The sequence below is a fragment of the Amblyomma americanum genome, chromosome 7 (assembly GCF_052857255.1).
Source record: "Amblyomma americanum isolate KBUSLIRL-KWMA chromosome 7, ASM5285725v1, whole genome shotgun sequence".
Classification (NCBI taxonomy): Eukaryota; Metazoa; Arthropoda; class Arachnida; order Ixodida; family Ixodidae; genus Amblyomma; species Amblyomma americanum.
The window spans coordinates 49,367,475-49,395,443 of NC_135503.1; the positions used below are offsets into that span (position 1 = coordinate 49,367,475).

At 48.5% G+C, this 27,969-nt stretch overlaps 1 protein-coding gene across 1 annotated transcript; it reads left to right on the forward strand.

Moving 5' to 3' along the window:
* Positions 1–27,942, forward strand: LOC144097689 (uncharacterized). Its single transcript, XM_077630338.1, has 13 exons — positions 1–53; positions 1,563–1,748; positions 3,054–3,211; positions 4,357–4,446; positions 7,674–7,682; positions 10,286–10,426; positions 12,603–12,734; positions 14,042–14,277; positions 15,730–15,848; positions 17,452–17,596; positions 20,014–20,181; positions 26,015–26,134; positions 27,496–27,942. Exons 1-13 carry the CDS (start codon positions 1–3, stop codon positions 27,655–27,657), a joined length of 1,719 nt encoding a protein of 572 aa, XP_077486464.1. The 3' UTR covers positions 27,658–27,942.
* Positions 27,943–27,969: the final 27 nt, after the last annotated feature.

Genomic DNA, 27,969 nt, shown 5'->3' on the forward strand with positions numbered 1-27,969 from the left:
ATGATGCGCAACGAGATGGCGGTCGCATCGCGTCGCGGCCGCACAAGTAGAGGGTACTAGAATATCCTTCTTATACACTCAAACACAAGCGAAACAATCCTGCTGTCCGGCAAATACGATATTAGAGAGATTTAGCGCACCGGAGACGTATTCGTAGACGTACACCGGTTTACCGGACACAGGCTACGCGCGCCCAGTTGCACGTGGCAGGGATGCCACTGCGCGTGCTCAGCCGGCGTCCGGTAAACCGGTGTACGTCTACGCGAATACGTATCCGGTGTGCTAAATCTACCTAATGACCCATAATCCAAGGTGTAGCCAGAGGGAACTTATGTCAGCGCCCTTTGACGCACCTATTAAAGAAGCGGGGTGCGCTGCCCCCTTCCCACCTCTCACTGTGCAGCGTCTGTTGGGCTACTAGCTAGAGACTTGAGTTTTGAGCCTCGCAACAATATGGCGCTTGAGGGATACAGGGGAGGAGGGGGAGGGTACAAAATTTCGAGTGTCATATGCGAGAGGCTGTCCGCTTCCCAAATGCTGTGGTGACCCTTTACACCAAAAGGGCTACAATAATAATAATAATAATTGGTTTTTGGGGAAAGGAAATGGCGCAGTATCTGTCTCATATATCGTTGGACACCTGAACCGCGCCGTAAGGGAAGGGATAAAGGAGGGGGTGAAAGAAAGGAAGAATGAAGTGCCGTAGTGGAGGGCTCCGGAATAATTTCGACCACCTGGGGATCTTTAACGTGCACTGACATCGCACAGCACACGGGCGCCGTAGCGTTTTTCCTCCATAAAAACGCAGCCGCCGCGGTCGGGTTCGAACCCGGGGGCTACAATGGAAAGCGCGTTGCGATACGCTACCCAGTATGAGCACAATGCGCGGAATGTCCAACGCCGTTACGGCCTGCATGCCGGCTTGGCGGATCTAATCCGACGGAAGCCAGACACTGTCACGCAAACCCTGGCAGATGGCTGCATAGACCGGCAGAAGAGACTTGTAGTCTGGTCTACCCCAAAACTGGAGAAGTTGGCGCCACCGGTTGACCCGGGCAAAGGGTGGAGTCGTGGAATGCTGAACAGGGATGGACTGCATTACAGACTCGAAGGTGCCCGCTTTGTGGCTGGAAAAAATCAGTCAGGCCACCCGACATTTTTTTTTAGACCAGGGCCCCCCGACTACAGCTCCAGGGGAGGATACAGAAGCCAAGTGCAGCTCCCAGTACTTGTCGCTGTCTGCACATCGGTCAGGACAACAGCGATGCACTGAAGACACAACACACACGGATCCGGGCAACAACGCACAGGCGGCCAACCAAACCTAACTTCAACTCCAGCCGCTACAGCAGCCCTCGTCTACCTATCGTCTCTCGGTGGCTTCGCTATGGTCAAATCCATGACTCGGATCAGTACAGCCCCTTAGTGCGCCGCCGCAGCAGCAGGACCCACCCTCGCTTGTGATGTTTCCGGCGCAACCACCGGGTCCGCAGAGGCAAAGTATCAACCAAACCCTGTACCACTTTGTGGACGACATGGCTCTCCACCTCTTGACTCAACAGGAGCCCCAGTGAAGTGATTAGAGGCTACAGGCCGGGCGGGCAGCTCTCAGAGCTATGCGATGCCAGTAGTAACACGGGGCGTCGCCTTCAGATGGTGCAGACGTTGCCGGACAGCGCACAGAACGCCATTACTAGCGCCCGTCTCATCGCTGTCGCCGCCACCCATGCTGCCCAAAGCAACCTGAGGTGAATGTTGGGTTCCTGAATATTCAAGGTGCCAGTAAGCAGAGCAAGTGGGAGGAACTGCACGCGGTCCTAGTCGCCGAGCATGTCCGCTCTTCACTGTTGCTGAGACACCTACGCGGCCTATAGAGGCAGCACCAGCCCCTCCCCACTGGCACCGGATTGGGCGCAGCCGAAGCGGCGACTGCCGAAAAGGCGCGTGGTGGAGTCGGCTTCCCATGGCAGTAAGACACAACCAGCTGGGATGAAATACCTTGTACGTGCAGCGAGCACCTCTGGATTAGTGGCAATCTCCTGGGTGTCCCATTCGTAGTGTGCACAGTTGCCACCTGCTTTAGTGGCGCCCATTCAGAGCCCGTGTCCGTGGACAGAGGCTTCAAATAGGTCTGCCCACTCCACTGCTCTATGCGATGTACGTCGCAGGCCTTGAATGCACCTTGCTCGAGTCAGGCCTGGGTTTCCCGGTTCACTAACTACGATGGAATACCGAATGGTTTGATCCTGCCAGGCCTGACATATGCCGACGACTTGGCGCTACCTGCAGAGAATGTGGACGCCCTCCAGCAACTGGTCCTCTGGCCGCCACTTATGTTGACCGACTGGTGCCAAGAAGTCCGCCGTGCTGCAGGTCTCGGACCCACACGACGGTGCTAAGGTGACCCAACCTAAAGGTGACGCCATACCTCAGGCTACCGATTATCAGTACCTTGGTGTCATCGTCAGATCCGCACCTGCGTTACTATACCATGGCAAACACCTGTGGCATGCCTGCCGGAAGGCCGGAAATGTGTTGTGGCGCCGCTGTCCATAGGGCTGCAATTGAACATGCAAGTCCGCGAAATCTGAAAAGCCGTACATGTGCCTGCCTTAACGTTCGCAAACTTCGTGCTCTGCATATCGCCCAAAACACGATCCTCGTAAACGCGGCCTGAGGAAGCGGGCAGAGTGGCTCTGGGCTGTTATGGGTGAGGGGCCGTTGAAGCCACACAAGGTGAACTCGGCTGGTCCTCGCTAGAAGCACGCGAGGCATGCAACAAACTGGCCTTCGAAGGCCGCCTGCGGAGTATGAACGACAACAGGTGGGCTTGCCGAGTTAATCGATACCTGTGCCTCAAGGGCATGGGGCAACGCGGACCTCGCGCCTACACACGTTGTGCTGCAAGTTCGGCCTGTTCGAGCAGCCAGTGCAGGAGGCCGGTGAGAAAAAAAGTGGTCCCAAGCAGTGCAGACGCGCGTGCGGGACGCGAAGACGACCTGCAGTGGCTCGCGGCAATGTATGTGCTCGAAGTCTACTCTTCTCCTGTAAAGCACTCACAAGACCGCCCCAGACCCGGAGAAGCTGTACGACAACGACAGTGGGAGTGTGCTGCTCTTTGAGGCGCGAGCTGTAGCCCTGCGCGCTCTGTTGTACCGTCAGCACTTTGACACTTCCGTGACAGTTCAGGCAGCCCTGTGCCGAAAGTGTGGTAAGGAGCAGGAGAGCACGAGAGCATGTGACGCTACTGGAAAGCCCGAGGAGGCTGAACATTTCCATGGATGACGTCTCACGCATCGTGTGCCCTGAGGGCTCCCGAATTGAGCGACGATTAGTGTCACGATCACTGCTGAAGTTTTTAGAGGGCACTGACCTTATGGGTCAGTGGCAGGGACGAAATCTCTTAAATCAATGACTCAGGCGGAGCAGTTGTCTACAGGCCTCTTATATGGACATGTCCGAGCTTTGGACAACTTGACAGAACGGATGATTCCTGGGAGGCACTGCTTCACAACGAGGACGACAATGAAAAACGAGAAGTCATCCGTCTCGCCCTTGCCGCTGCTGGGATCCAAGAGATCCCGGTCGACAGCTTAGGGGCAGGACATGGCTGGGACCGAGCGGCGCCTCGGATACCCATAATCATTTTGACGGGTGCTAATAAATGTTATTTCTCTCTCTCTGTAAAGCTAATCCCGCCTGTACATTTACGCCACCACCATCACCACCATTATTTCATCCATCTCAGACACGCGCGGGAACCAAGAAGAAGTTGAAGAGCCGGCCAGCTGGGCAGTCATGGAAGGTTGGTATGCATTCATTAATTTTTTCTCGCTGCTGTAATCGCGCATGAAGTGTGTACGTCTGTCGCATTTTGTTGGGAGAGAAGATGTGTATACGTCGTAGACGTCATATATAAGAATGAAAGAATGGAAGCCTCATCAGCTTTGCTTGTCGGACAGCCGCCAACACCCCCTTCTCGCTTAGAGGTCAGCAAGTCATAACATAACCAGCTAAGTAACCGCGCATGCATTTACAGGAGACACGGAGGCCTGTGCAGTCCAACATTCATATTGTGTATTTCTTATGCTCGTTTCTTACTCCTAAGGATATGAGCGTTGGTGCAGACGCAGATGTCTCATAGCCAGACTTCACCTAGAAGACATACGACATTACTTAATGTCTTCGGGCCGGCACTGAAGTCGCTGGTTCGCTGTGGCTCAGCGTAGGACTCTGCGTACATAGTGCAAGAGTAACTGCTGGGAACAAAAGGCTCTCAGTTTGGTTTAAGGACGCCGTTACATATGCGAAGACTGGATACACAGACCCATTCAAATTGTCGCGACGCGCGTGCAGACGTGCTCATTCCCCGCTCCTCGCCAGCCTTCGTGTGCCACCAACGCAAGGCCCGCCACAAAAGGCACCACTATTCGGACGACGACCCCGGTAAGCGGAACCACGTGTCCCCTTCCTGACATTATGACTGTGCTTTGTGAAGGCTGTAGACTCAAGTGTTCTCGTGTGGAAACTGATTTCGTTTTGTGTGCTACATTGACGCCGATTGTCAGACGAAAACGTCAGGCTAGAACGCTTGTGGTCGCTCGATCAGGCTGCAAAGGGGCAAATTTAGTCAAATATATGCATGGGAGCCCAAGTATACAGTGGATATACACCCGCAGTCAAGAGTTATTAAAGTAAATATTAAAGAAAAAAATAATTTCATTGCCGTTGAGTGCTTTGAAATTAAAAATTTTCGACATTGTTTCCTTTCGTGAACTTTTGACAGCGGGTGTACCGTTCTCATATAAAGGCGAATCATTTATGCGGCCAGGTTTAGCATTCTTTTGACGTCCGCTGCAGCCTCGGTAGGATACAATATTAGCCAGGCAAGCCTGAAAAAAAAAAAAAACATTATGTTTTCGTCTGGGGCTGGGACAACAAGAGGAAGTTGGGATATGAAGTTATTCACGTGTACCTCGATGGTGTAGACAGATAAGAACAGAGAGAGACGTTATTCACGTGGCCCTAGAAACAGCAAAGGAAGAAGGAGTTGACGGAGTATACATGGTGATGATGAACTGTATAAAATTCATAGACTACTACTGCGGGAGATCTCGTTCTAAATTACGTATAGGATCTTATTAGCCATAATACTTATTATTTATGCGTTAATTTCCATCGAATGGTTTCCTCCATGGGTGAACCTCTCGGACGCCCTGTAAATGCTAAGTGCTTAGAGCGCATTTGGGACATTCCACGAGAAGAGCCAGTGTTTATTTAGTTGTAGGTCTGTTTGCTGTCATCTTTTTCGCCGGTGAGACGCACTGCCCAGCTTTAAAAAAAATCTGTATTTGTGATTAGAACTGTATCAGGAAAGGCTGGCACTTAAGGAATGGTATGAGGTAGGCAAGAAACTCCTGATTAGCTTCCCGATTATTGCTGAAGCTGGAGTTTTGTTTCTTTGAACTGTGATGTCTCATATAGGAATATCTTTATTTCATTTAGATTAAATGAGACAATAAAAGGGGTAGGGTGTGCGAAGGGTCTCCTTAGCGCGAAGGTGAACATCTCACCGTCGCCTCTGTCAGCTTTCGACAGATATCCGATATGTGCCCGCTGAACAAGTCTGATATTTTTTCACGTTATCCTGTTAAACTTCACAGGAAACGTTGTTGCAATTTTGTGTGTGCATTTTACAAATATGATGCTTTTCTATTGTTTTCCTTCTTTTCTCGTTTGCCATTTAAGAGAAGTAAGTAGAAGCAGCCTTGAGGCTATTTTGTTTTCTTTTTCTTGCTGTTCTTTCGCAAACTATCTGCTACGCTAGCTCCTACTTATACTTATCAAACCATGACCATAAGCTTCTGTTTATTGCTTAAACATTTTTTCGAATTTTAATCCGTATAGTAAGGATGATTTTCTGACCCTACGTACCCATTGACAAAGCCTGTTGTATATTTCTGTGCACCAGGATCATGAAAAGCTCATGCATGTGTCGTTTCTACGAAAGAATTACAGTGAAATTCTTTGTTCTTATTTAGTACATACACAGGTATTAAAGATAAAAAATGAATCTGGCGGAAAATCGCAATACATACAGGGCTGTAGTCAGCAGGTTTCGCAAAAGGTGGAATCCTGATATCATTTACTTGCTTGTTTGCGTATTTTGTGCTGTTGTTTTTTTCTTGCCGCAGCGCTATCTTTTTTAATCCCGCTCGATAATACCCAGTTTAGTGTTCAGCCCTTGTCTTATCGTTTCTTGTCCTCGTCTGTCGCGCTGTTCGATTCTGAAATTTGAATGTTTAGTTGGAAAGTGGGCTTTGCCACACATACACAATGCCAGCGGTGAAGCAAGCTTTCAACTTTCTAGCTCAGCTTTCTAGTTTTACAGGAAAAAGAAGTAACTAAATATAAATTATGCACCCTAAACTCATACATAGTAAAAGGATCTGGACAAACTTTCATCCACATCAGGCTTTTTAAGTAGGCTGAGTGGACCAAGGATTTTGCATTTTGCCTGCAACGAAATTCGGCCGCCGCAGCCCAGGATCGAACGGGCGACCTTGTGCTGAGAAGTGTATTGTCATAAGCGCTGAACCACTTTATTTTGAAGAAGATAATATATGGACGTTATATAGTTTAGTGTACGTTCTGGAATCTTAATATTAATTTGCATGTTACCAGGTAATGCTTTTTCCTTTTGTATAATGTGTATTTCGCAGGTCCCGGTGGCTGTGGTTAATCTTCATGACATTTGTTATTCTGATTGTTGGCTTCCTCCTGCTGTTCTTCTTTAACAACGGGAGAACAGGCAAGTCGGTGCAGTCATTGAATAACGTAACTTGCGCAGTGACCTTGTCTTATGCTTATCTTAGCCACACTGCGGGAACTGCGCGTTTCAGTCCGCACAGTAATCGCGGCCGGGTATTTTCTTTGGTCCCGCCACGTGTTGCGTATTGGCGGCGCTTTTAAATATGACCAGGAGCCTATCACTGTAACTGATGATTGGTAACCGCAACGGTGCCTCAGAGCTGTCTAACACTGAACGTGATCAGTAACGATTATAATGTATTGAACTACGAACAGGCACCGCTGTGCTTTTCGTTATTTTTATTAATTCACACGATATTGCAGACATACGGTCCAGGAAGGACGGGGAAAAAATGATGGGCGCTGTTTCGCCTTGATGTTGCACAGATGCATAGCCAGGAAAAGTTTTCGTGGGAACAGTTCCCCATATTTTACTCCTGTGAAAAGTTATTATGCAGTGCAATTTTAGGCAGGGCTGAAACAATCTTAAGAACAAGCTGTTTCCAGTGTGTCAATTAAGAGCATTTTTTTGTAGTTTCTGCTTTTGACAACTTATATTGATATCAACATTGAGCAACATACTCTTTACAGAGGCAATGGAAACATAGTATAGTGTTGTAGATAGGCTGATGGGTAATAAGCTTAGAAATTTGTACAGTATAGGTTGGCCATGGCGGAAACAGGACGAAGTTAACTGGGTTAACTTTGTCGCGTAGTTGGTTTATCCTGGCTGCTGCTGCTGCTGCTGCTGCTGCTGCTGCTGCTGATGGCTGGAAGAAAAAAAACTGCTGCATATCTTTGATTCAAGGCCGGCTTACTCTACTGACTTATACTTGTTTATACATTTTCTCTTTTTGCAACAGATAAATACGGTAAGTCTACTTAGACTTGCTGGTTTACATTTGAGCATATGGGGCTGACTTCCTTCAGCATGACCCAGTCTTAAGCACAAATGTTTAGCACATTATCCGCATGATTATGCCAGGACAAAACATATGAAAATGCTAATGTCGAACGATATTTCTCCTTGCAGTTTAATTGTGGGAGAAATAAAGCTAATTGGAGCCAATGTTACAAATGTCCAATGCTGCATGCTGTTCACTTTGATTGACTTTTTTTCTTTAATGTTTACGCGAAGAATAGATACTTTCAAAGCCGTTTGTGTACCATCCAAGCTAGCTCTCAGACTGCCGTGAAGAGCCACAAATTTCATATGCTCGAAGAATGCCTTTTGTTGCGATTCGTTAGTCAACATTTTGTCCATTTTAGTCGGCTTCGAGCGTGTGCCTGAAGTTCGTGGGCTCACCACGGCATCTCTTCGAGACACTGTTTTTCCTATAATAGAACATCGGATTGTATTCTTTGTGTCTTCTAAAAGAACACCATTGTAAACGGCACAAAATGTATACTAAATTACCGAAGGACTTTCAGAAACGCTTTCAGTATTCGCCTGTTGTTCTGCGATGCCGTTATCTTTTTCCTATCTTTGTAGTTAGGTAGCGTCGTTTGCTTTCTCAGTGTGCACGTGATCACTGAGCCACGAAGCACTAGGTCGGCATCGCTACCTTTCATGTCTTAGATAAATGACGTATTCCTTTTCTTCCTATATCTCCTTCCTCCTGATGAAAAGGGGTCTACCGCGAGCTAATTATCATCAACGCCTCTGAAACGAAGGCGCCGCCGTCTCAGCCTACCTCTAAATTGACGAAGCGTGCGGATACGAGTAGCACCAGCGAAGCTGTAGAGGTGACGACCTCGGGGGAAAGATCTGCCGACGGTGAGAAAATTTATTGCATGACTTTGCTTCTTGTTTGTTATGAAGCTACTTTTGGGCGGCAGTGGTGGTGGTGGTGGTGGTGGTGGTGGAAAACATTTATTCTAGGCTATTTACAGGAGAAAGTGGGAACTGGCCTTAAGGGCCAGCCTCTTACAAATTCTAGGAGAGGTCCTATAGTCCGGGACCCCTGTGGCTTCAGCGGCAGCTCGGGCCCTATCGACGAGGGCTCTTTGGCTCTCTAACGTAGAGCAGCCGAGCAGGGCAGCCTCGCAGCTCTCTCGGGTAGGTGAGGGGAAAAGGGGGGGGGGGGTATGCAGGGTTAGCAGGGTTAGATGCCAAGACCATGTGGTACACGTCCGATAACGCGCATCCACAATGCGGGCACTCCCCATTAAAAGCCGGATTAAAATATTGCAGCACTGCCGGGCACAGTAGCGTCTTTCGCTGCCCACGTCTTCGCATGCGAGCAGTGAACTAAGCTAAAAAAATGCCTGATTAACTTATATTATGTGGACACATTGAACGAGTTCTTTTAAGGAAAAAAAAAGTCAGCTGAACTGCTTTCTATTCTTGTTAACAGGCGTGCAAGCGTTTAGTGCAAGGCAGACAGTCAAGTCTCAGTATTGTGTACTTAAAAAACAGTAATTTACTGATTAGAAACGTACACAGTAAAGGGAAAAGTATTAAAATGATGCGTTCAGAGTCCACACTGAACTTATGTAATAATGAAAATTGTCCTACATCACAGCAACGTTATAGATTTGTGCTAGTAAAAGGTTTTATGCCTAATTTCTGAGGCTGGTATTTTGTTATTGTTTAATCAGCCTTATTTGCCTCGTTTAGAAATCGCGAAGCAGTGGTCGTCGCAGTGAAGCATGCTCTTGGAATGTGGCCTGAATTCGAGACGCTGTATGTGTATAACGAAATGTCGAGCCGTGTCGACGTGCTGCCAGTCTGTGGCTTCAAAGCCGCACAATACGCGTGCTTGTGAATCTCATTACTAGTCCCACTTTATTTGAGCCCGCTTTACACGAGTATGCTTAATATGAGCCCACAAAAGCTGACAAATATGCCATTATTCATATGTTTACGTCAATTCCTGCTATGGAATGAAGAATGTGTTCTTACTCACAAATATCATACAAAGTTCGTTTCACTAAAAGGATTGTGAATGATTCAAATAATAGAGGACGTCTGCGCAAAAAGCATGCGGAGGCTTTTAACAAACGCGACATTTTCTTCTGTTACAAAAGTTCTTTAGTTGATATTTTGAAGTTTAATTCGATGATAACGTCGACAATTACGAAAAAAGTAAGTACACCCAGCGTGCTTGGTAGCATTATCACACTTCTACAGTAGAGTTCGCTTGGTGGAGCCGTCGGCTTTGAATTTTTTTTTATTTGCGGAGCAGTGGTTCGCAATTTTTTTAGCCCCACTGATTGGAGGCTTTTTTGTTATGTTTGTTATGACCATTGCTTTCTTTATAGAGTTGAACCTTGTTATAACGAAGTTGAAGAGGCCCAGCGTTTACTTCGTTATAGCCGTGGCTTTGTTATAGCCCGTTCTGACCGAGCTTCCAAGGGGAATCGTCATTCCTTCGTTATATCCGTTATTTCGTTATAAAGAGGTTCGACACTTAGGCTAGGAAACTAGAGGCATCCTTGTTTCTCCTAAAAATGTCGGTGATCCTCGTTTCAGCGAGCACCACTCCAGTAAAGCCGACGAAGAAGAAGAGGGTTAGGAGCACTTCGACCACAAAGGCAGCAGCAGCGACTGCGACGACCGGCGCCGGACAGGAGGACTCGTCGGCGCCCGCTGATTTAACGCGGCATAATGACAGTGAGTTCATCTCCCCTTTTTTTTCCACCATTAGTTCCATCTGTCGCTTTGGTGCTTCGGCGGAAGTTCCCGGGTTCGAACCCGACCGCGGCGGCTGCGTTTTTATGGAGGAAAAACGCCAAGGCGCCCGTGTGCTGTGCGATGTCAGTGCACGCTAAATATCCCCCAGGTGGTCGAAATTATTCCGGAGCCCTCCATTACGGCACCTATTCTTCCTTTCTTCTTTCACTCCCTCCTTTACCCCTTACCTTATGGCGCGGTTCAGGTGTCCAATGATATATGAGACACATACTGCGCCATTTCCTTTCCCCACAAAAACCAATTATTATTATAACCAATTATTATTATTACTTCGGCGGAAACTCCAAGAGCAAAGTACGCAACAACTGGAATCGACTTTCACGTTTGTTCGACGTGCTGGTTTCCTCAATGCTCAAGCCTGTAATGGGCTTCCGCCACTTATTTCCCTCATTTCTCTTTTTTCATATTGATGATGACTCTACCATTTATACTCCAATCAAGGTGTGCTTCGTTTTTAACCCTGTAATGCGTAGACAATGAAAACAACAGGAAAAAGCTGTTAATTTACAGAACTTTACCCTTACTGGCTTCTGCATTAAATAAATATAAAAATGGAATGTTTTCAAAGGATAATTATGAGTACTGCATAATTAAAATGAGAAAACTAACATTTCAGTATTTGGGAGCAATGGCACTTGGCGGACATACACAGAAAAATAAATATATCAGTGAAAAAATTGAGAACTACTCCTTCACCTGCTGCCGTAGCAATACGCTTGTTGAAATTTAAGGCTCCTCTTCAAGTACAGGACAATCAACGCTGTGGAAGTACACCATCTAAACAGAAAATTTCTTCCGGGGAAAATTGACAGACTCGTTTGCCACAGACGCGTCCTTGACCTTAGCGATATAGTACGCCTCAGCTATCTCCTTGCTTATCTGTTTGTCACTTCCATACACCACTGAAGTGTCACAGAAATCGGACGTGCAAACTGTCGGGTCGCCCTCCGATTTACAGTCTCGAGATTGGCAGTTCAGTTCCAGATTAGAGGTCGCCTTCCCCACCAAATGCTTATTCAGGCGCACATTCAGACACCTGCCGGTCTGCCCATTGGTTGTCGTGCATTATCCGCCATTTCCCTGATTTGGGTCATGTGCCCGTGCATTTTTGTGCTAGTTTCATTTTGCCTCTTCCCTTCATTGAAATTTCAGTTTAATCCTGTCTTGTTTCGTGTTCTTTTCTGCTAGCTGTGTTGTGCCTTTCGGCTGGCATTAAGATGACCCATTAACGCTATCGTGTCATACCCTTAAGTTTCCCCTGAAGTTTTTTTTTTTTGCTGTTGTTAAAGGAGACATGGAAACACCGCAGACGTTTCACCTTTTATTCCTAGTCGAAGAGGCTCGTGGAATACTAGTGCCATACCTCACGCACACAATGCCTGATAGAAGTCTCACGGGTTGACGGAAGTCTGTATATTTGGCCCAGTCCTTGCAGGATTTTAGGACCAAGGAAGTTCTAATTTAATTGAACAAAAACAGCGCAGGAACAGGGACAAGAAAGAAGAAGACGGGACAAGCGCTTGTCCCGTCTTCTTTCTTGTCCCTGTTGCTGCGCTGCTTTTTATTTTTTCAAGTATGTACCAACTCGCTCAACTCGCCGTTGTACGTAATTTAATCTTCACACATTTTCTGCGTTCTTTATACTTTCTTGACATCACGCCGCGCCCTAAATATAAGAAACCTGCCTTAGCAGCCTGGAAAGCAATCAGTTGTTAGAGTGCGCGCGTGTGTCTTCTTTTATTTTTTTTCTCGCGGCATCCGTTCTTACTGACAGCAGGTTAACATTGGACGTTTTCGGTTTCGACATTATGCGGTAGGACCCGGTAATGTCGGAGAAAGCGCCGTACACAACCAGCGCTGTTAAAGGCATAGACTGACAGATAGAATACAGTTTACAACGGCTATTTTTTGACGTTGGCTGCCGAACATGGTGTCGTTATTTCATGCTTTTGTTGGTCACTTTGTACTAGCCTTTGGGAGATGCACACGCACCTAAGCAAACGTTTTTCATGTCTATTTTTTTAGTACAAACAATAGTCACAAAGTTACCAATGCTTATTCAATTCCCTGCTGATTTATTTCTCTGAAATCACAGGGCTGTTCTGTGTGTTCTCGGGTGGACGCAAGAATGAGATCGTTCTTCCTGATGACGGCGTCTGCAAGTACATCGTTTTCGACAGCGTCAGTCCAGTGAAGTATACGGCGAAGTTTACTTCCCTGAATAGCGGTAAGTACCCGTGGCCTGGTGCCGTTCTCTTAACAGGCACCCGGCCGATCCAGGAAAAGCTGCCATGTCGAGAGGCATCTTCGAAGAAGCCTTGCACCGTCATACACTTGTGAATAACGTTGCAGATGTCGGAGATACTATTTTTAGAATGGGCTCTATATACTGCGCACTGGTATTAGCAAACTTTTAGTCTCACTTTTATTCTGCATTCTCAGAGGCGTGACTTCACCGTTCAACCACGTGGCAGGCGCTCTTTGGCCTTAATTGCCCGGGCGCCATAAAAAGAGATAGTTATTATTATCACCACACTCAGGTCATATTTATTACAGAAAACAGGTGAGGAAGTGAACCATTTATGGCAAGTAAGGTGATACAGGCTCTTTGGCGGTGTTAGATCTAGTTATGGTAGATACCGCACAAAGCAGCTTGCCCCTCTGAACGCGGCAACCATTTTTGCACCCTTAAGGGTTTAAAAATGGTGTTTTTAGCTGAAAAACTCATGATTAGACTCGTCAGGGCCCCAGACATTGATGAACGAACACTGTCAGTTGTGCAAGAATTTCGGCGATAGACTGTGTGTCAGTTTTAGAGATGCCTCAGCGATGCTGGAAAAAGTTGGGCCGGACGCCGACATACGCAGCTTGTTGAGATATTTTTTTTTTGTGGTAAGGTTATGGCTAACTATTTTTTATGTTATTCAAATACTAAAAAAATGTTTATTGCCAAGAACCACCTGAAGCGGGCAGAGTAGGTGAAAGCACAAACGAGGGTTAATGACATCCTTGTCGAAATCAAGAGGAAGAAATGGGCTTGGCCAGGGCATGCAATGCTAAGGCAAGGTAACCGATGGTGCATAAATGTAACGGAGTTGATTCAGAGAGAAGGCAGGCGTAGCAGGGGTGGGCGGATGAGATAAAGAACTCATATTTTCTAGCGCTTGGTGAACACAAGGGACAAGAACACGAATACACAGGACTTACGACTAGCGTACGTCCTGTGTATTTGTGTTCTTGTCCCTTGTGTTCACCAAGCGCTAGAAAATATGAGTTCAAACAATATCCAACCAGCCCAAGTTTCTGCCTTACGAGATAAAAAAATTTGCGGCGATACTATGGCCGCAGCTGGCAATGGACAGGGTCAATTGAAGAGACATGGAAGAGGCCTTTGCTCTGCAGTGAGCGCAGTCGGGTTGATGATGATGATGCCCATTTTATTTTATTATGTGCTGTACCTACTGCATTTATGCAGGTCCATTATTCTGCGAACACTGCGTACACGTGTGCACCTCTTTCCCCGTGCAACTGCAGGGGATTCCTTCGACGCCTTCATGCGCGACATCGGCAAGTTCCAGAGAAGCGTGCCACTGCTCTCCATCGCCAAGCACGCGTGGGACGAGATGGCCTCGAAGGAGGAGCGCGACGCCAACTCTAGCGTCTTGGAGGCGTACGCGAGACGGGGAGTCGCCGGCTTCGGTTGCGCCCTCTACTACCATACCATCCGCTACGCGCCCGACAGCGGGACGCACTTGGCGTTGCTCAGTGAGGTGCGGTACACCTTGCGACAACTGCAGGGTTCTCGAGAGAGGAACAGAGAGAGGGAGAGGCAGCAAGTAGAGGAGAAATAAGCACTTCACAAAGTATAGGAAGAATTGCTACTGGTCTAGCCTGTACAGCCACAGACAAAACTTTACTGGATGTGGGTTCGTGGAAAAAAAATGGTATGGATATAACGTAGTTAAAGCGAGTATACGTGCGAACGCAGATGTTCATTCTTCAGTTGGAGGGGGCAGTTAAGCTCCTCCGTGAGGTTATGAAGTGATATCTTTAGGGGGTTAATAATGCCCATACATGCAAAATTGACCATCCTCAACTTAACATTCATAGATGGCGGCGAGTCCTCATACCACTTCACAGTGGCGCAGCGGTTAAGAGATGCGCCACTGCTCTGGCAGGAGGCACGGCCACCGGTATAGTGATTGTGCGACCCGTGCATGCTCTTCGCGAGCAACCTCTCTTGCAGCTAGCGCGAAACTGCTTCTTACTAAACCGATCTTACCCGAGTCACTAAGGTAAGCTAGGGTAGTAACTCGGGTTGCTAGGCGACGGTACTAGACCCTACGTACGTACGGTGACAAGATTCTTGGTCGGTGTTGGTGAGCGTATAAGTGCTTTCGCACTAAAATTTATTTCTATACGATCAAGCCATGGAGTTATACAAAAAGCATTGAAGGACAAGGGGACAAGTATGCTCCGTCCTGTGGCAAAATGCCAGCTGGCTGACCGGCGAGGAAACAAATAGCTTTTTTCCCCGCAAATCCGCATCCCGCAAACTTTTGCCCATCACTGTACGTGCTTGACTGGATAATATCCGCTCATAAAAACGTCGCAAAAAAGTATTTTTTTTCTCTAAAAGTCTATCTTTCTACCTGTGTCTGTGCAGACATCATTTAGTAGGCTTGGCGGTGATGCGCGCTTGGCTGCGTCGAGAAGCCGCCAAGCGGTTTGTGGGAAGCTGCTCCAGGAGACGTGACAGGTGTTATTGAATGCGGTAAAGTTTGTAGAGCGTTTCAGGGACCTTACTTCGGAAAGTTAAAGAGGAAATAGTAGTGGGTCGCTGCGGTCCATCTCCGTCGGTGCTGCTGTGACGCTCTGGAACGTAGATAGCTGGACTAAGTTGGTAAGGTTTCATGGCGTTATTATACTGCTGCAAAATATACACAGGTCAAACAGAAGGCCACAAAAACACGGTGGTCTGCTCTGCGTTTGCATCGCCTTCATTTTGCTTTTAATTAGTCCTGTTGGCTCAGTTCACCACTGTATAATGTGCTGCTATCACCTACGCACAAAGCCGTACAACTATCCCGTGATTTCGCTACACAGTGCGGCTGATCTGAGTGTAGTGTAGCTCCGACAGCGTTGGCTGCCATTCGCGCAGCACGGTCCTGGCATCTGATTCCCGTGGTCGTCACTTCATCGTCAGTTTTCATGCTACGCAGAATTTCCGCAAGATGGTGCGTCCTCCGCTGCTGTCTTTCCTCGGCCTGGCCGTGGTGAGCTCGGGCCGCGGGCACAAAACTCGCAAGGCCATTCTCGAACTGTCCAGGAACGTCGTCGAGTCAGTATTGTTCAAAATTATGTAAAATCGTGGGCAGAAGTAACAGACCCCCCCGTTCCAAGTTCCAACCTGTGTCACTCTGCATAGGGGCGCCATCTGACAAATAACTTCTGATGTCGAAACGGGCTGGCTGCGCTGGTCTTGACAACTATCTGGTGGCACCCTCAGGCAAAGTGGCACGGACCGAAACTTGGAGGCGGGGTCTTTTACTTTTGCCCCAGATGGTACAGTATGCGCAAACGTTTTTTTTTTCTTTAGAGCATGTACCCGCCGAAGTGGTTTGTCTGTAATGTTTGGCTGTCGAGTCCTAGGTCGCGGCATGGAATCCCGGCCGCGTCGGTGCATTTCGATGGAGGCGAAGCGCAAAGCCACCCTTGTGCTGTGCGATCAAAGTGCACGCTGAATAATCCCACGGAGTATAAGTTAATCCGGAGCATTCCATTACTGCGTCCCGCTTAGACCGCGTGCAGCTTCGGAACGTTAAACTCCGCGTATCATGCCTTATTAGAGAGTTATAGCATAGCGTGATGCGCAATCCGCTACTGTGAACCACTTCCGCGGAGCACCACTACGTACGCGCTGATTGGTCCCGACGCGACAGGCGCGCTCGCAGCTGACAGGAACGTGGCGCCATCTGGCGCAATCGTGGCACCATTCCGCGCACGCACAGTGGCGCCTCGCGGAAGCGGTTCATGGTAGCGGATCTTCGGATCGCACTATGCTATAACTCTCTTTTAAAATATATCGCAACACTACCGCGTCAAAGTACCTATAGTCGGGTACAACTCAAATCCGAAGAAGTAGATGACCCTCAAAGGAGGCCCTCTAGCCAAATGGCTTTGACTGATTTTCATGACACCATGACTAATACTATTAAGCTGTGCTTAATCTCCTTTTATCCGCCACCCTCTCCGATGTCACGCTAGCAGGTCGACGGGAATTAGCCTTACGTCATAAGAATCGGTCGACGCCATTGACTGGAGGGCCTCATTTAAGGGGCATTTGCCACTTCGTTCTTGAGTTGTATCTGACTGCGGGGTACTGATGGTCGCGCGAAAAGTTGCTCGTCGGTGTGTTTTCGCTTATTGCCGGGCACACACGCCCTGACCGTTTCAAAACCACGAAGTCCGCTGCGCACTTTACCAGTACAGTAACCACGCCGTTTGGCAGTAATTTGTGCACTCCAGCCGTTCTGAGGTTCTATAGAGCAGGAAAAAGAACCGGTTGTCTCAGCTATAGCTCTGTACCACTTAACACGAATACGCCTATACGGGAGTAAAAAGGGGGTAAGCTGTCCCCTAGCGCACTCTTATAAAAGGGAGTGCGATATAGAATAGCTTACTCCAATTTTAATCCTTTCTGTTTAGAGTAATATAGCTCCAGGGGCTCCACATGAGTTCCAGTGGACGCAGTCCTCCGGCTGCCGCGGCAATGCGTGCAGCGACCTCCGACTGTTGATAGAGACTTCATTTATTTTTACTTTAGTGGGTTGTTTTGAATGAATATTCAACACATTCCGCTTGTGCTCTCCCGCCAGCCAGGAACCGTGCCGATTTTCTATATGTGAACTGGCTTCAGTGTGTCTCTCTTTCCAATCGGGCAGGCATGTGGATCTTTTGGTGGTGGTCAGCCACGTCCCGGCCGACCAGGACTTCCTGCAGGAGACCGAGGGCCTGCGCCAGTGCCTGGTCACAGCTGCGTCTGCGTGGAACGCTGACCAGCTGGGCAACAAGAACCTGATATCCATCGTGAGCTGATCTGTCCATTCCGTCGTGGTCAGGCGTTAGCACTTCACAAAGAAAGATCTGTCACGTACTACTAAAAGATTTCGCCGCTCTTGCTGATGATGCTGGCGACTTCTTTCTGGCGTCTTTATCCGCCAGTTCTCATGGCCCCACCTTTGTGGCCTGGTGTGCCAGAACAGATGACTCACTCTTGCCGGCTTCTTAGCGAACGCGCTGTAATACGCTCCGGTAGGTTTATGTCTTTTTCTTTTGTTGTCTCGGGAAAATGAGTGAAGTTGAGAAAAAAAAGGAAACCTCTAATGTGAAACCAAGTGCGTCTTTAAGAATCCGGTATTGCTTCGACGTGCCTTATCAGAGCTTCGTATTTTCTCCTTCACTTGTGGAAGATATGGGAAGCGAAGGCAGTGGGGAGCACTTCACAACGACAAACGAATAAGGGTTACTCCCGGTCACCGCTGCTGCTACCGCCGCAGCCTGTAGCACAGCCATATGACGTGAGCGCATGTGAACCGCATTCTCGCATGCTGAAAACACGATAGCGTTAACGGTCCCGTTCGGCGGAACAGAATCCCCAGAGAAGCAACCTAGTGGGGCCACCCAGGTGACATGACCTTGTGACGTTATCACTACCTGCTCATCGCATTGTGAGCAAACTGCCCACCGTGGTAGGTGCCAACTAAACTAAGTATTGGTCGCGAGATGTAGCTCGGGAAGAGCAATCTGGGTCTCACGAGTCCCACCTGTGGCTGTGTTTGAAACAGCCACCTGTCCGGGCAGTGGCGCATCGCTTAACTGCTCCACTGCGCCAGGAGTGGTATAAGGACTCCCCGGGATCTATGAATTTTAAGTAGATAATTACCATTTGCGCATATGTACGCAATCGGGTCATATATACCCTTAAGGTGGAGCTCAAGTTTCCCCCCTGTTCTTGCTTCAGCGCAGCGTAGAAAGAAAACATTCAGCCCATGCAGATTTTTGTGGCTTGAGTAGGAACTCGTATAGTAATGCATGCCTCGAACTAATAACATCGCCTGTAAACTACAGGTCTAAACATGTACAAAACCACTGCCGGACTGGTACGGCCTTGGTAAGGCGCCAGCGCGCGCCGCAGCATCCAGTCCAGCCGTGACTAAACAAGATATTGCTAGTAATAGGTAATAGTAAGTCAGTAGTAATAAGCTAGCAGTGGGTTATTACTCGGGGCTGGTGACCGGATTGACCGGCATCTCGAAGCAGCACCGGTGCTTTTCTAACGCATTTCACTGGACCTAGGTACATGCTACCGTATTTATTTATTTCTATACGAGCACTCCTTTTTTTCACGATCTCAATGCCCGAAAAGGGCGGGGGGGGGGGGGGCAAATGCTTAGATTTGAAAAATTTAAGTCATCGAAGATCGAAATGATCGCAGCTGTTGGCCGCGCTCTCTTTAAGAGTGACACAGAACTTTCTGAATAAGGCGCCCACAACACCGATAACAATCATGTACATTGTAGATGCTGTTTTTTGGGATCATGATCGTGCCAGGATAATCTGGTCACGTTATGCATAGCAAACAAAGTAATAATGCCGCGTGCCAGCGGCGACAAAGAAAGCACATAGAAAAGAAACACAACAAAGCTCTTGGCGGCAGTTTTTCGCTCTTGTGTTCTTAAGTTTATTTTTTTTGTCGATCTGATTAGTGTATGCTTTTAAAAAGACTTATTCTGCAAGTAGTCTCACTCCCTTGGGTGATGATATTTTGCGCGGTATCGTCACCTGCTGAATAAACTGACCACAGGCGACGCATGCATCTGCTAGCTCCTAAAGGTGGGCCGCGACAGTTACCTGGGTCTTTTCAGAGTAGTCTAGGTTAAAGAACCTTGGTACTAAGGATGGAGGTATACCCCAAGTCACGGCCGGATCGAAGGAGAGATCGCCTTGTTCGCCATCGCGTTTACCAGCCGTGCCCAAATATTCTGACATAGCAAAGTGGCGCTGGCAGACAACGCTTTCTGCTTCACCATTCTAAGCCCTCCTTTTTGCAACGTGCTGATCAGAGTGCTGGCGTCACGCATTTTGCCTATCTTGCGAAATTCACTCCGTATCATGCTAATCGCTTTTTGCGCTATGCATATATCACAATGTACTTTCAGTATCAGCTGCCACACGTACAAAATGCAAGGCAAATTGTATTCTGCAAGACGATTTACTGCGATGCTTTACTCTCGCTGCTAAACAACCAACAATTTCGATGAGTGACTTCTGAATCTATAGATGACGGAATGAATCTGGCATTTCACGTTAGACGCAAAAACTTTGTTTCGTAAAAACTGACGTCATGTATGTGTATGTGTGAAGGCGTCAAGTTTATATGTGTAATTTGAAGGTATGTGTGAGGTTTATATCGGCGCTGTACGTTTCATTTTCACGTCTTCCAGGAAGAGGCTGTCGACGTCATCGTGAATATCAAGGACGCCAAGGCTCGCTTGTTCATGTCGACGACGCTCGGAGTCTGGAAGTACGCGGTGTCAGCGCACAGCGCCCAGTTTACGCCGACTCTGCACAACATTACCTGCGACTCCCGAAAGATGGTGCCTTACGCAGAGGTCAGACGATCAGGACGGCTTTTTGTTTTTTATCAGCATTGCAGACTGCACAGGAGCAGCTTTTCGGCTTTCGCATGGCCGCGACTGAAGGCGAAAGCTCGGGCGCGATGCGCAAGCTGTTTCGTAACTGTAGGGTAATCTTCGACTTGGGTGTCACATATGCGCAACGTCCAGATTTCCCGACAAAGGTATGCTTTTCACGCAATCAAAGGATATCCCTGCAGCTTCCGATTTTTTTCATGGGCTCCAAGCCGGAGCAGGAAACGCAAGTACAATAAACTGACAGTATACGGCAGAGCTGATTGCTTAACAAAATAACCATTATCAGCGGCAATGGCTTTATTTCTAGAGCGAAAGCTTGTAGACAGTTTGATTTTTGACCGCAGCGAACTCACTGCGGCGAGTATAAATGAAGACTAGTCCCTGTAGTGACAGTTCACTGTTCACCAGGTAACACGAGGAGGTAATTTTTTTTAATAGGGTTATACGTCCCAAAGCCACTCGGGCTATGAGGGACGCCGTAGTGGAGGGCCCTGGATTATTTCGACCATCTGGGGATCTTTAACGTGCACTGACATCACGCACGCGCAGTACGCGGGCCTCCAGCATTTGTCCTCCATCGAAACGCGACCGCCGCGGCAGGGATCGAACTCGCGTCTTTCGGGTCACAGCCGAGCGCCATAACTACTGAGCCACCGTAACCACCGCGGTGGCGGGTGAAAGTTAATCCGTAGCCGTCCATTACAGCACAACTACAACGATACAGCTGCAGCTTTTGTGTGTGAAGTTTAAAATTTACATAATAGCTCAGGCAAGATTGGAAGCTTGCTGCTGCTAACATATCCTGGGAAGGAAATACAAAACACTGGAAACAACTCCGTTTAATGTTAAATCGTAGTTTAATGTTTGCTAAAAAGAGTACAAGAAATAAAATTCACTGAAATACCGTTTTTCACTTTCCGATCACATTTTCAGTGGTGCGAAATATGCGCTGCCTGATGCGCATTATGATGCCTGCACATTCATTATCCGATGTCCTCGTGAGGTAACCGACTAAAAGAAGTGTGCTGTCTGAGGCGTGCGCTGAGATAGCAGCAGGCTCTTAAGAAAGTCCACTTATCCATAGAAAAGCACACGCGATCTAGAAACACTCTCGGTGGCAGTGCACCAACGACGTCCGAGTAGATAAAGCGCACTTCACGTCTTAGATGCTTTCCAGCTGCTGCAAGACACCAATGTAGTCCTGCTCATCAAGAAAGACGACAGACTGGGTTACGGAGAGCTTCTTGGTGACTTGGTCGTACCTCCAGAAGTGGATGGCATGACCGCTCTTAGCGCCGATGTAGTGGCCCTTGCCGTCGGCCAGGAAGAACTGGCCGCTCTCGAAGCTGAGCTGCTCGACGCGCAGCACGTTGATCATCACGTCGGTGGTCAGCGGGAGGTACAGGGTGTTTCCCCGCGGCTTCCACTCTTCATTCTGGTACACGAACGCGCTGTGCCGAATGGCCAGGAAACCGCGACCAAACCGTGGGCAGTGCTGCGCCTCCGGCGGGCAGGCCCTTCCTTCAGGGACAAATGTAGGTCCCAGGAGGCCTACGAAGCGCTGGAGCATGTCAGCGGCTTGAGGCGTAGGCGGTGCTGGGACGGCCAGTTCCGCCAGCTTGCCTCCCTGCCTGGCCTGTGGGCTTTTGTTGGGGGCGGCGTCGCCGACCTTAGCGACGAAGGCGCGAGGCTCTTGGACACCGCCCGCTCCTTGATTTCCCGCACCAGTCTTGACGGTGGTGCAGTGCGCCTTGCGGGTGTCCTTGTCGACGCCCAGTAGGACAGCGTCCGACGCAGCCGCCTGGTTGTCGATTGCCTTTGGCTTGCGAGCGTTCGTAGGCCTAGAGCTGGCTCCGACGCGGGACGACGTCTGGCGCCTCAGGAAGTACCGCTCCAGTGGGAACCTGGCAGCCAGGAAAGGAAGGAATACTACCCCCAGGGCGTCCAGGGGATTCTTGGTCGAACCTCGGTACGAAGCTGCCGCGAGCAAACGTTTGCAGTGTTCGAAGAACACCGAGAACCCGTGGTCCCCGGAGCGCCTCCTGGTTGCGCCGCTGTTCAACGGTCTGGCTACCGCCAGCCTTGAGGACTGACCGGGACTGTAGCCGGCCGGCCTCCGCATATGATTATGAGGTTGCTGGCGGTGCCTAACGGTCGCCTTCTTGGGGGCGTCGCCTTCGTCTTCTCTTGCGGCGCCTTTGGCAACGGGAGGTTGCTTGTCAGCGTTCTTCGCACTCGGTTTGCTGTCGTTCGCAAGCTGGCCTTCTTGGCAAGCGGCTCCTTCGGCTTGCATTTTCACAGGTTGAGTGGTTGTCTCGACAGGGGCTTCTGCATTCGGAGATCTAACTTCATGCAGTTCGGGCATTGCTTTCGTCGGCCTGCAACAAGGCGTAGTGGGCGCTATGCAAACGTCTCACGCCCTGCAAGAAACAAAGAACGAGCTGTAGTTCCTACCAACCTTTCTCAAATGATGCCTCGCTCCCGATCTCAGATTTAAGCAGGTTCGCCGGGTAGCGGGTAGCTAACAGCCTGCAGGGACAGTTGTCTGCAGACCTTGAAAAATCGCCCTCAGCAATAGCAAAAGTCTTTCGCAAGCACTGGTTTTACACCATGCATATCGTCTCCGGTCTAAGCATGTGACAAAAAAGAGAGAGAGGCAGTTATAACGGAGGTAATTTCTGCTGAAGTATGGTATCTATGACATATTTTATCTTTCAGTCTTAGCGGATGGTATTCTCTGTAGATAAGTAGAAAACATACAGGGCACTGGGAAAGATAAAAATGAAAAATGCTGAGGCGATCACACGTTCTTGGGCGACAAATGTGCGTTAGCAGAACTGGTTGCACATTTCGCTTTTACGCTGATCGCCTTCCCATTGAATTTGATTTGTCGTTGCTTTTTCGTTCCGCTGCTGCAAGTGACTGCGCTCTTCCGGAGGGTGGGTGTGGGTGGCCTGCGCTGTTTCTGGAGCCGGTGGGCGGCAGACGGGAGGCTCGTATGGGGAACTTACGCTGAAGTTTGCGGTGCCGATTGCAGCGCCAATATACACTACCTAGCGAGAAGAGCAAGCAGTTTTGGGTAGTACTTTTCCGCGCCACCTTCAGGCGCTTATTGGCGTGAGCCTCCACGCTCTGTCGAAGGCGCACGTGCCGTGCGTCAACTGTCTGGGCTACGCCGAGAGAAGCTAGGCAATGAATGCTGTCAGCCAAATGCGGATTTCTAATCGCGCAGAATGTGTTCTCGCGTTTGCAGCGGTCCAAGCGGCTGACAAAAGCAGTTTTGAGACATTGAATGGAACAATTGCAGTGCCACCTTGGCAGCGCAGGTTCCCCATACTCCGTTTCATACCTAGCAGACAACGCAGCCAAGGCTATAGGGAAGTAGTGCGCCCGCCAAACCATATTACTGCGCCGCGTATCATTCGTTGCTCTCGAAGCCTTGGTGAGTGAGTGGGTGAAAACGAAGTGGTAGCATTGAAATAATGGGCGAAGCTGTGAAGCTCTGTGTTGGGGCCCTCTGGCTATAATTTTCTCTGTCTCTGCTCTACTTTTTGGCACGGATGGGGTCGGAGTGATTCGCCATACCAGCCGCGTATGACACCACCACATGTCATTCTTACATCTCCAATAAGTCTCTATGAGCCGCAGGACGAAAATGTGGCAAGATGTGAAATGAAGTGCAGAAGGCTGCCAGTCATGGTACTTTTGAATTGTCAAAACGAAATATGTCTGTGCTCACTTTGATTTTATGCAGAACTACTTTTCGGGCGTGGACTTGGCCTGCGCGAACAGGTCCGCTAGCTTTCGCAGCGTTGCCTGCTATATATGAGACGGAGTATAGGTATACAAGATACATTTTTTTAAGCGGGTGCACCGGAGGTTGCTCTGGAGACAAAAGAGGGACTGGGACTTCTCTCCGCTAATTTGCTAGAAAAGATTAATAATGTTGGATTACAATCGCGGCCACAAGAAAGGATTAAAGAAGTGCTAAAGCCAGCGCAATGCGACAACGGGATCGGTCAGACAAGCAGTGCAGTTGTATACTTTTGAGGCCTTCCTACGCTGTGTTAGAGAGACGCCAGGTACAGACCGAGAGGGCTCCACCCCCTCGTCAAGCTTCGTCTGCTAGTTCAGCTAGCGCCTTCTTTCTCCCCACACAGCCATCACCTTGTCAGAACCGTTACTTGGTTAAGGAGTTTTCTTACGGCTTGAAGGACCCTGACAAAGTTTGTAACCGTAACAAGCCATCGTCAACTGAAGACCGTGAACAAGAGCGGCAAAAAAAAAAAAAGCCTTGTTCTGGCTTCCGTGACCATTCAACGGCACTTCCATCGCGGTCGTCCTCGTCTGAACTGCGGGATCGGAGGCCTTCTGGCTCCTCCTGGCTTCCTGCTGCGTTCACTTTTTAATTCTTTCGAATCCACAACTTCGTTCTTATGAAGCGTTTTCTGCTTCACAGTTCGTTCCGCGACTGAAGGAACGAGAAGTGCGTCGCCTACAACAAATATGCTTGCTTTTATCACTTGCTTGCTTTTATCCGATAAAGTTATTCCAATACGAAGGCGATGAGACAAAAAATGTCTGGTTTCACTTGAAAAAGCGAGGCAAGCGTATATCTGTTCCTTATCTGTGCATTGTAGTTTCGGCCATCGCCGGTGGCTGATTGGTTATGGCGCTCGGCTGCTGACGCGAAAGACGCGGGCTCGATCCCGGCCAAGGCGGTCGAATTTTGATGGAGGCGAAATGCTGGAGGCCCATGTACTGTGCGATGTCAGTGCACGTTGAAGAACCCCAGGTGGTCGTAATTTCCAGAGCCCTTCACTACGGCGTTCCTCCTAGCTTGAATCGCTTCGGGGCGTTAAAACCCCCATGAAAGAAACAAAAACAAGCATTGTAGCTTCGCTTGGTTTATTTTGTTTCCACCTTCTATTTACATAGTTTCTTCTATTTAGGTTTGCGTCTTTTTGCCCGATCACTTAATTTCCAAGCTGTTAATTTTTTTCTTTGACAGTATTTCATATTGCAGCCACTGCTGCAAGCACTACCATTTGTTCGTTAATTCCTGATACAAAAATCGCTGTTGCTAGCAAACACGCGAAAATAAACTACCCGTGACTTTTGAACGCACAGAACTTTACATATATCAGCGAAAAATATGTGATTCGTCAATGGGGAGTAATCATCGCCGTTTTGTTTTCCCACATTCAGCTGCAATCCCACTCCTTATGTAACACTCACTTTAAAGGGTGGGGGGGTTCTTTAAGAAATAAAAACTGATCTCAATTCAACTAATACCGGCGTAAAACTGCAATTCCGTCCTGAAATAAACACCGAACGAAGTCCGCCCAATTTGCAGAATATAAAAACCGGAAAATTCATTTGCTAGAAGCAGTAAACGTTCATGAACAACAAATAACGAATATTTAGTGGTGCAGACAGCATTTAGTATTTATTTTGCTAGTCTCTTACCGAAGGATTTCCTCCACTGCTAGGCCCAAATGTGTTAGAAACTCAATACGCAGAGAAATGCATCTTTTTTTTTTGTGTTAGAATTCAAAAGATGGGCGATGAGGAATTAATTTAAAGCGCAGTGTGGGTTTAACTTCGGCCACAACTCAGCTCGTGCACATGTGTGAAGCCAGCTGTAACTTGGAGCTAGCAAAATGCAGGTTTCATCTGCAGACGCCAAGTAGTACCGACTCCTCTTCGCGAGAGAAAAAGAAATGTTGCTTCCCGACGGTTTGTCTTTATAACGGACGTTTTCGCTGTTTATTGTCTCGTCCTCTCGCAGGTGTGTCGTACGAATCTAACTCCTGGCGATGGAGGCAGAAAAACAGGCGTCGCCTACGACTACGATGCTCGGAAATCCTTGTGGCGCTGGTATGAGACGCCAGAATCCATATATTTCAAGGTGCGTGAAGTGTATGCGCGGTTTTGTTGCAGGCTTTATGTGCGAGCATTTCTCGGTTCCAGCCGTGCCTTGTCCCCTCTTACAGTAGTTGGTCTGAATCAACGATAGATGACGCCACGGGCACTGTCAGAGGAAACCCGGAGCAAAGGAAACGCCTTGTCAAAATCTGGCTGTGACCAGTGGCCAGCTGCCGGATGGATGGGTGGATGGATACGGCTGACCCCTTTAAATCGGGCGGCGGTTCAAACCAACGTTACGTTGGTTAAAACCACCTAGCCATGACTTGTGAAATTTTACTCTTGTCTTGATTTTAGCCACCAATCAGATAACCTTCGCTTGGTTACTTCTACCCGCTTAAAATCTACCTTTCCTTCACTGTCCATAAACTTCAATGCTTTGAATAAATCAGCCCCGCTGCTTTCCACTGCAGGATAACACGTTAGCGCTGCCTATGGACTGCGCCGTAAACTATAATATGCGCCCTGCAACTTATCGATTTTATTCGGTTTTGGAGAAGCGCCGAGCACTTGCTCTGAATGCCGTAGGCGGCGCGACAAGCGCGTATTGACGCATACGCGCCAAATTTGAATTCACAACGCGGCCGGATGATGGCCTATGCATTCGCTGCGCGCAATATGATGAACTGCTTCGTTGCTCATCCCATTTGTTTGTTGAAACGCGAGATGGTAATGGTTTTACTTTATTCCATGCTTACTTTGTGCCAGCTGGCGAGTGCTTGGCTAACACGGCTCGACACCCACTACTACAGGGTGCTCAGCCTACAAGTTAACGTTACCGTGCTGCGGCATGATAACCAATAGACACTATAGTATACCGTGTACCGGGCTACCGTTACCATTAGTAGAGTACCGGGAGCCCGTGGTTCATCAGTGCTCATGCGCAAATCGCTTTGATGGTGCCAGATGGCGTGAGGTACCCGGTAGATGCGCGCGGACCAATGAGCGCGTGAGCACTGGCAGTGGGCGGGCTGCCGGTACTCCGCTAACGGCAACGGTAACACGGTACACGGTATCCTAAAATCATCTAATATCGTACCTTTAGTGTAACGTGCGACTGTGGCCTTTTTCTGTGCTGCGATGCAGACGGAATGTGGACCAGAGCATCACTTTGCCGCAATCGTTCTTCAGCGTTCTTAAAAAAACAAAAAAAAAAAAAACAGGCAGATTCATTCACTAGAGGGCGTTATTGACTCAGCAAAGTGACTCAGCAAACACACGCTAGGATGAAAGTTTATTCAATGTTTGCCACCCAATAAACACTCCTCTAAACAGCAGGATGAGGAGAAGGGGGCTCGCAATAGCGCTAAATTGTGTGACTGCAACCTATGCCAATCATTGCAGGTTCAGCGTGCATTCAAGGACCTGAAAGACGCGCATGCGACAGACAAAGCCGGTTTCTGGGCCATTTACGACGTCGAAATGGACGACTGGGACGGCGAATGCCGCAGTGGCGTCAAACGAAAGCCTGCGAGACTCTATAGATTCGCGGACCTTACGGAATAATCCTTTCTATGAACGCAGTTTGTGATCAGATTAGATGTCCAAGGGGACCTGCTGATGTCCGATATAATGAGCTTGAACGTTGGCGAAGAACCGTTTTCCGCACCGAAAAAAACAACCCACGTATTTTTGAATATAGTGTACAGCGTCATCCTACCCCTGTCCTATCTTTCTATAGGTCCCCCTTTCATCTCGCTCCCTGTCTTCTCCCTCTCCCTTTCAATTCCGCTAGCCGCAGCTCAGGTGTTTCATTCTTCGATGGCAGATGGCGCGGCTATCAACGGCTTTTCCTTCCGTTTTTTTTTCTTATAATGA

Coding starts and splice junctions, on each gene's coding strand:
- LOC144097689 (XM_077630338.1), top strand. CDS start 1: ATGATGCGCAACGAGATGGCGGTCGCATCGCGTCGCGGCCGCACAAGT. Junction 10,427..12,602: donor TTTAACGCGGCATAATGACA/GTGAGTTCATCT, acceptor CTGAAATCACAG/GGCTGTTCTGTGTGTTCTCG. Junction 26,135..27,495: donor CAGAATCCATATATTTCAAG/GTGCGTGAAGTG, acceptor CAATCATTGCAG/GTTCAGCGTGCATTCAAGGA.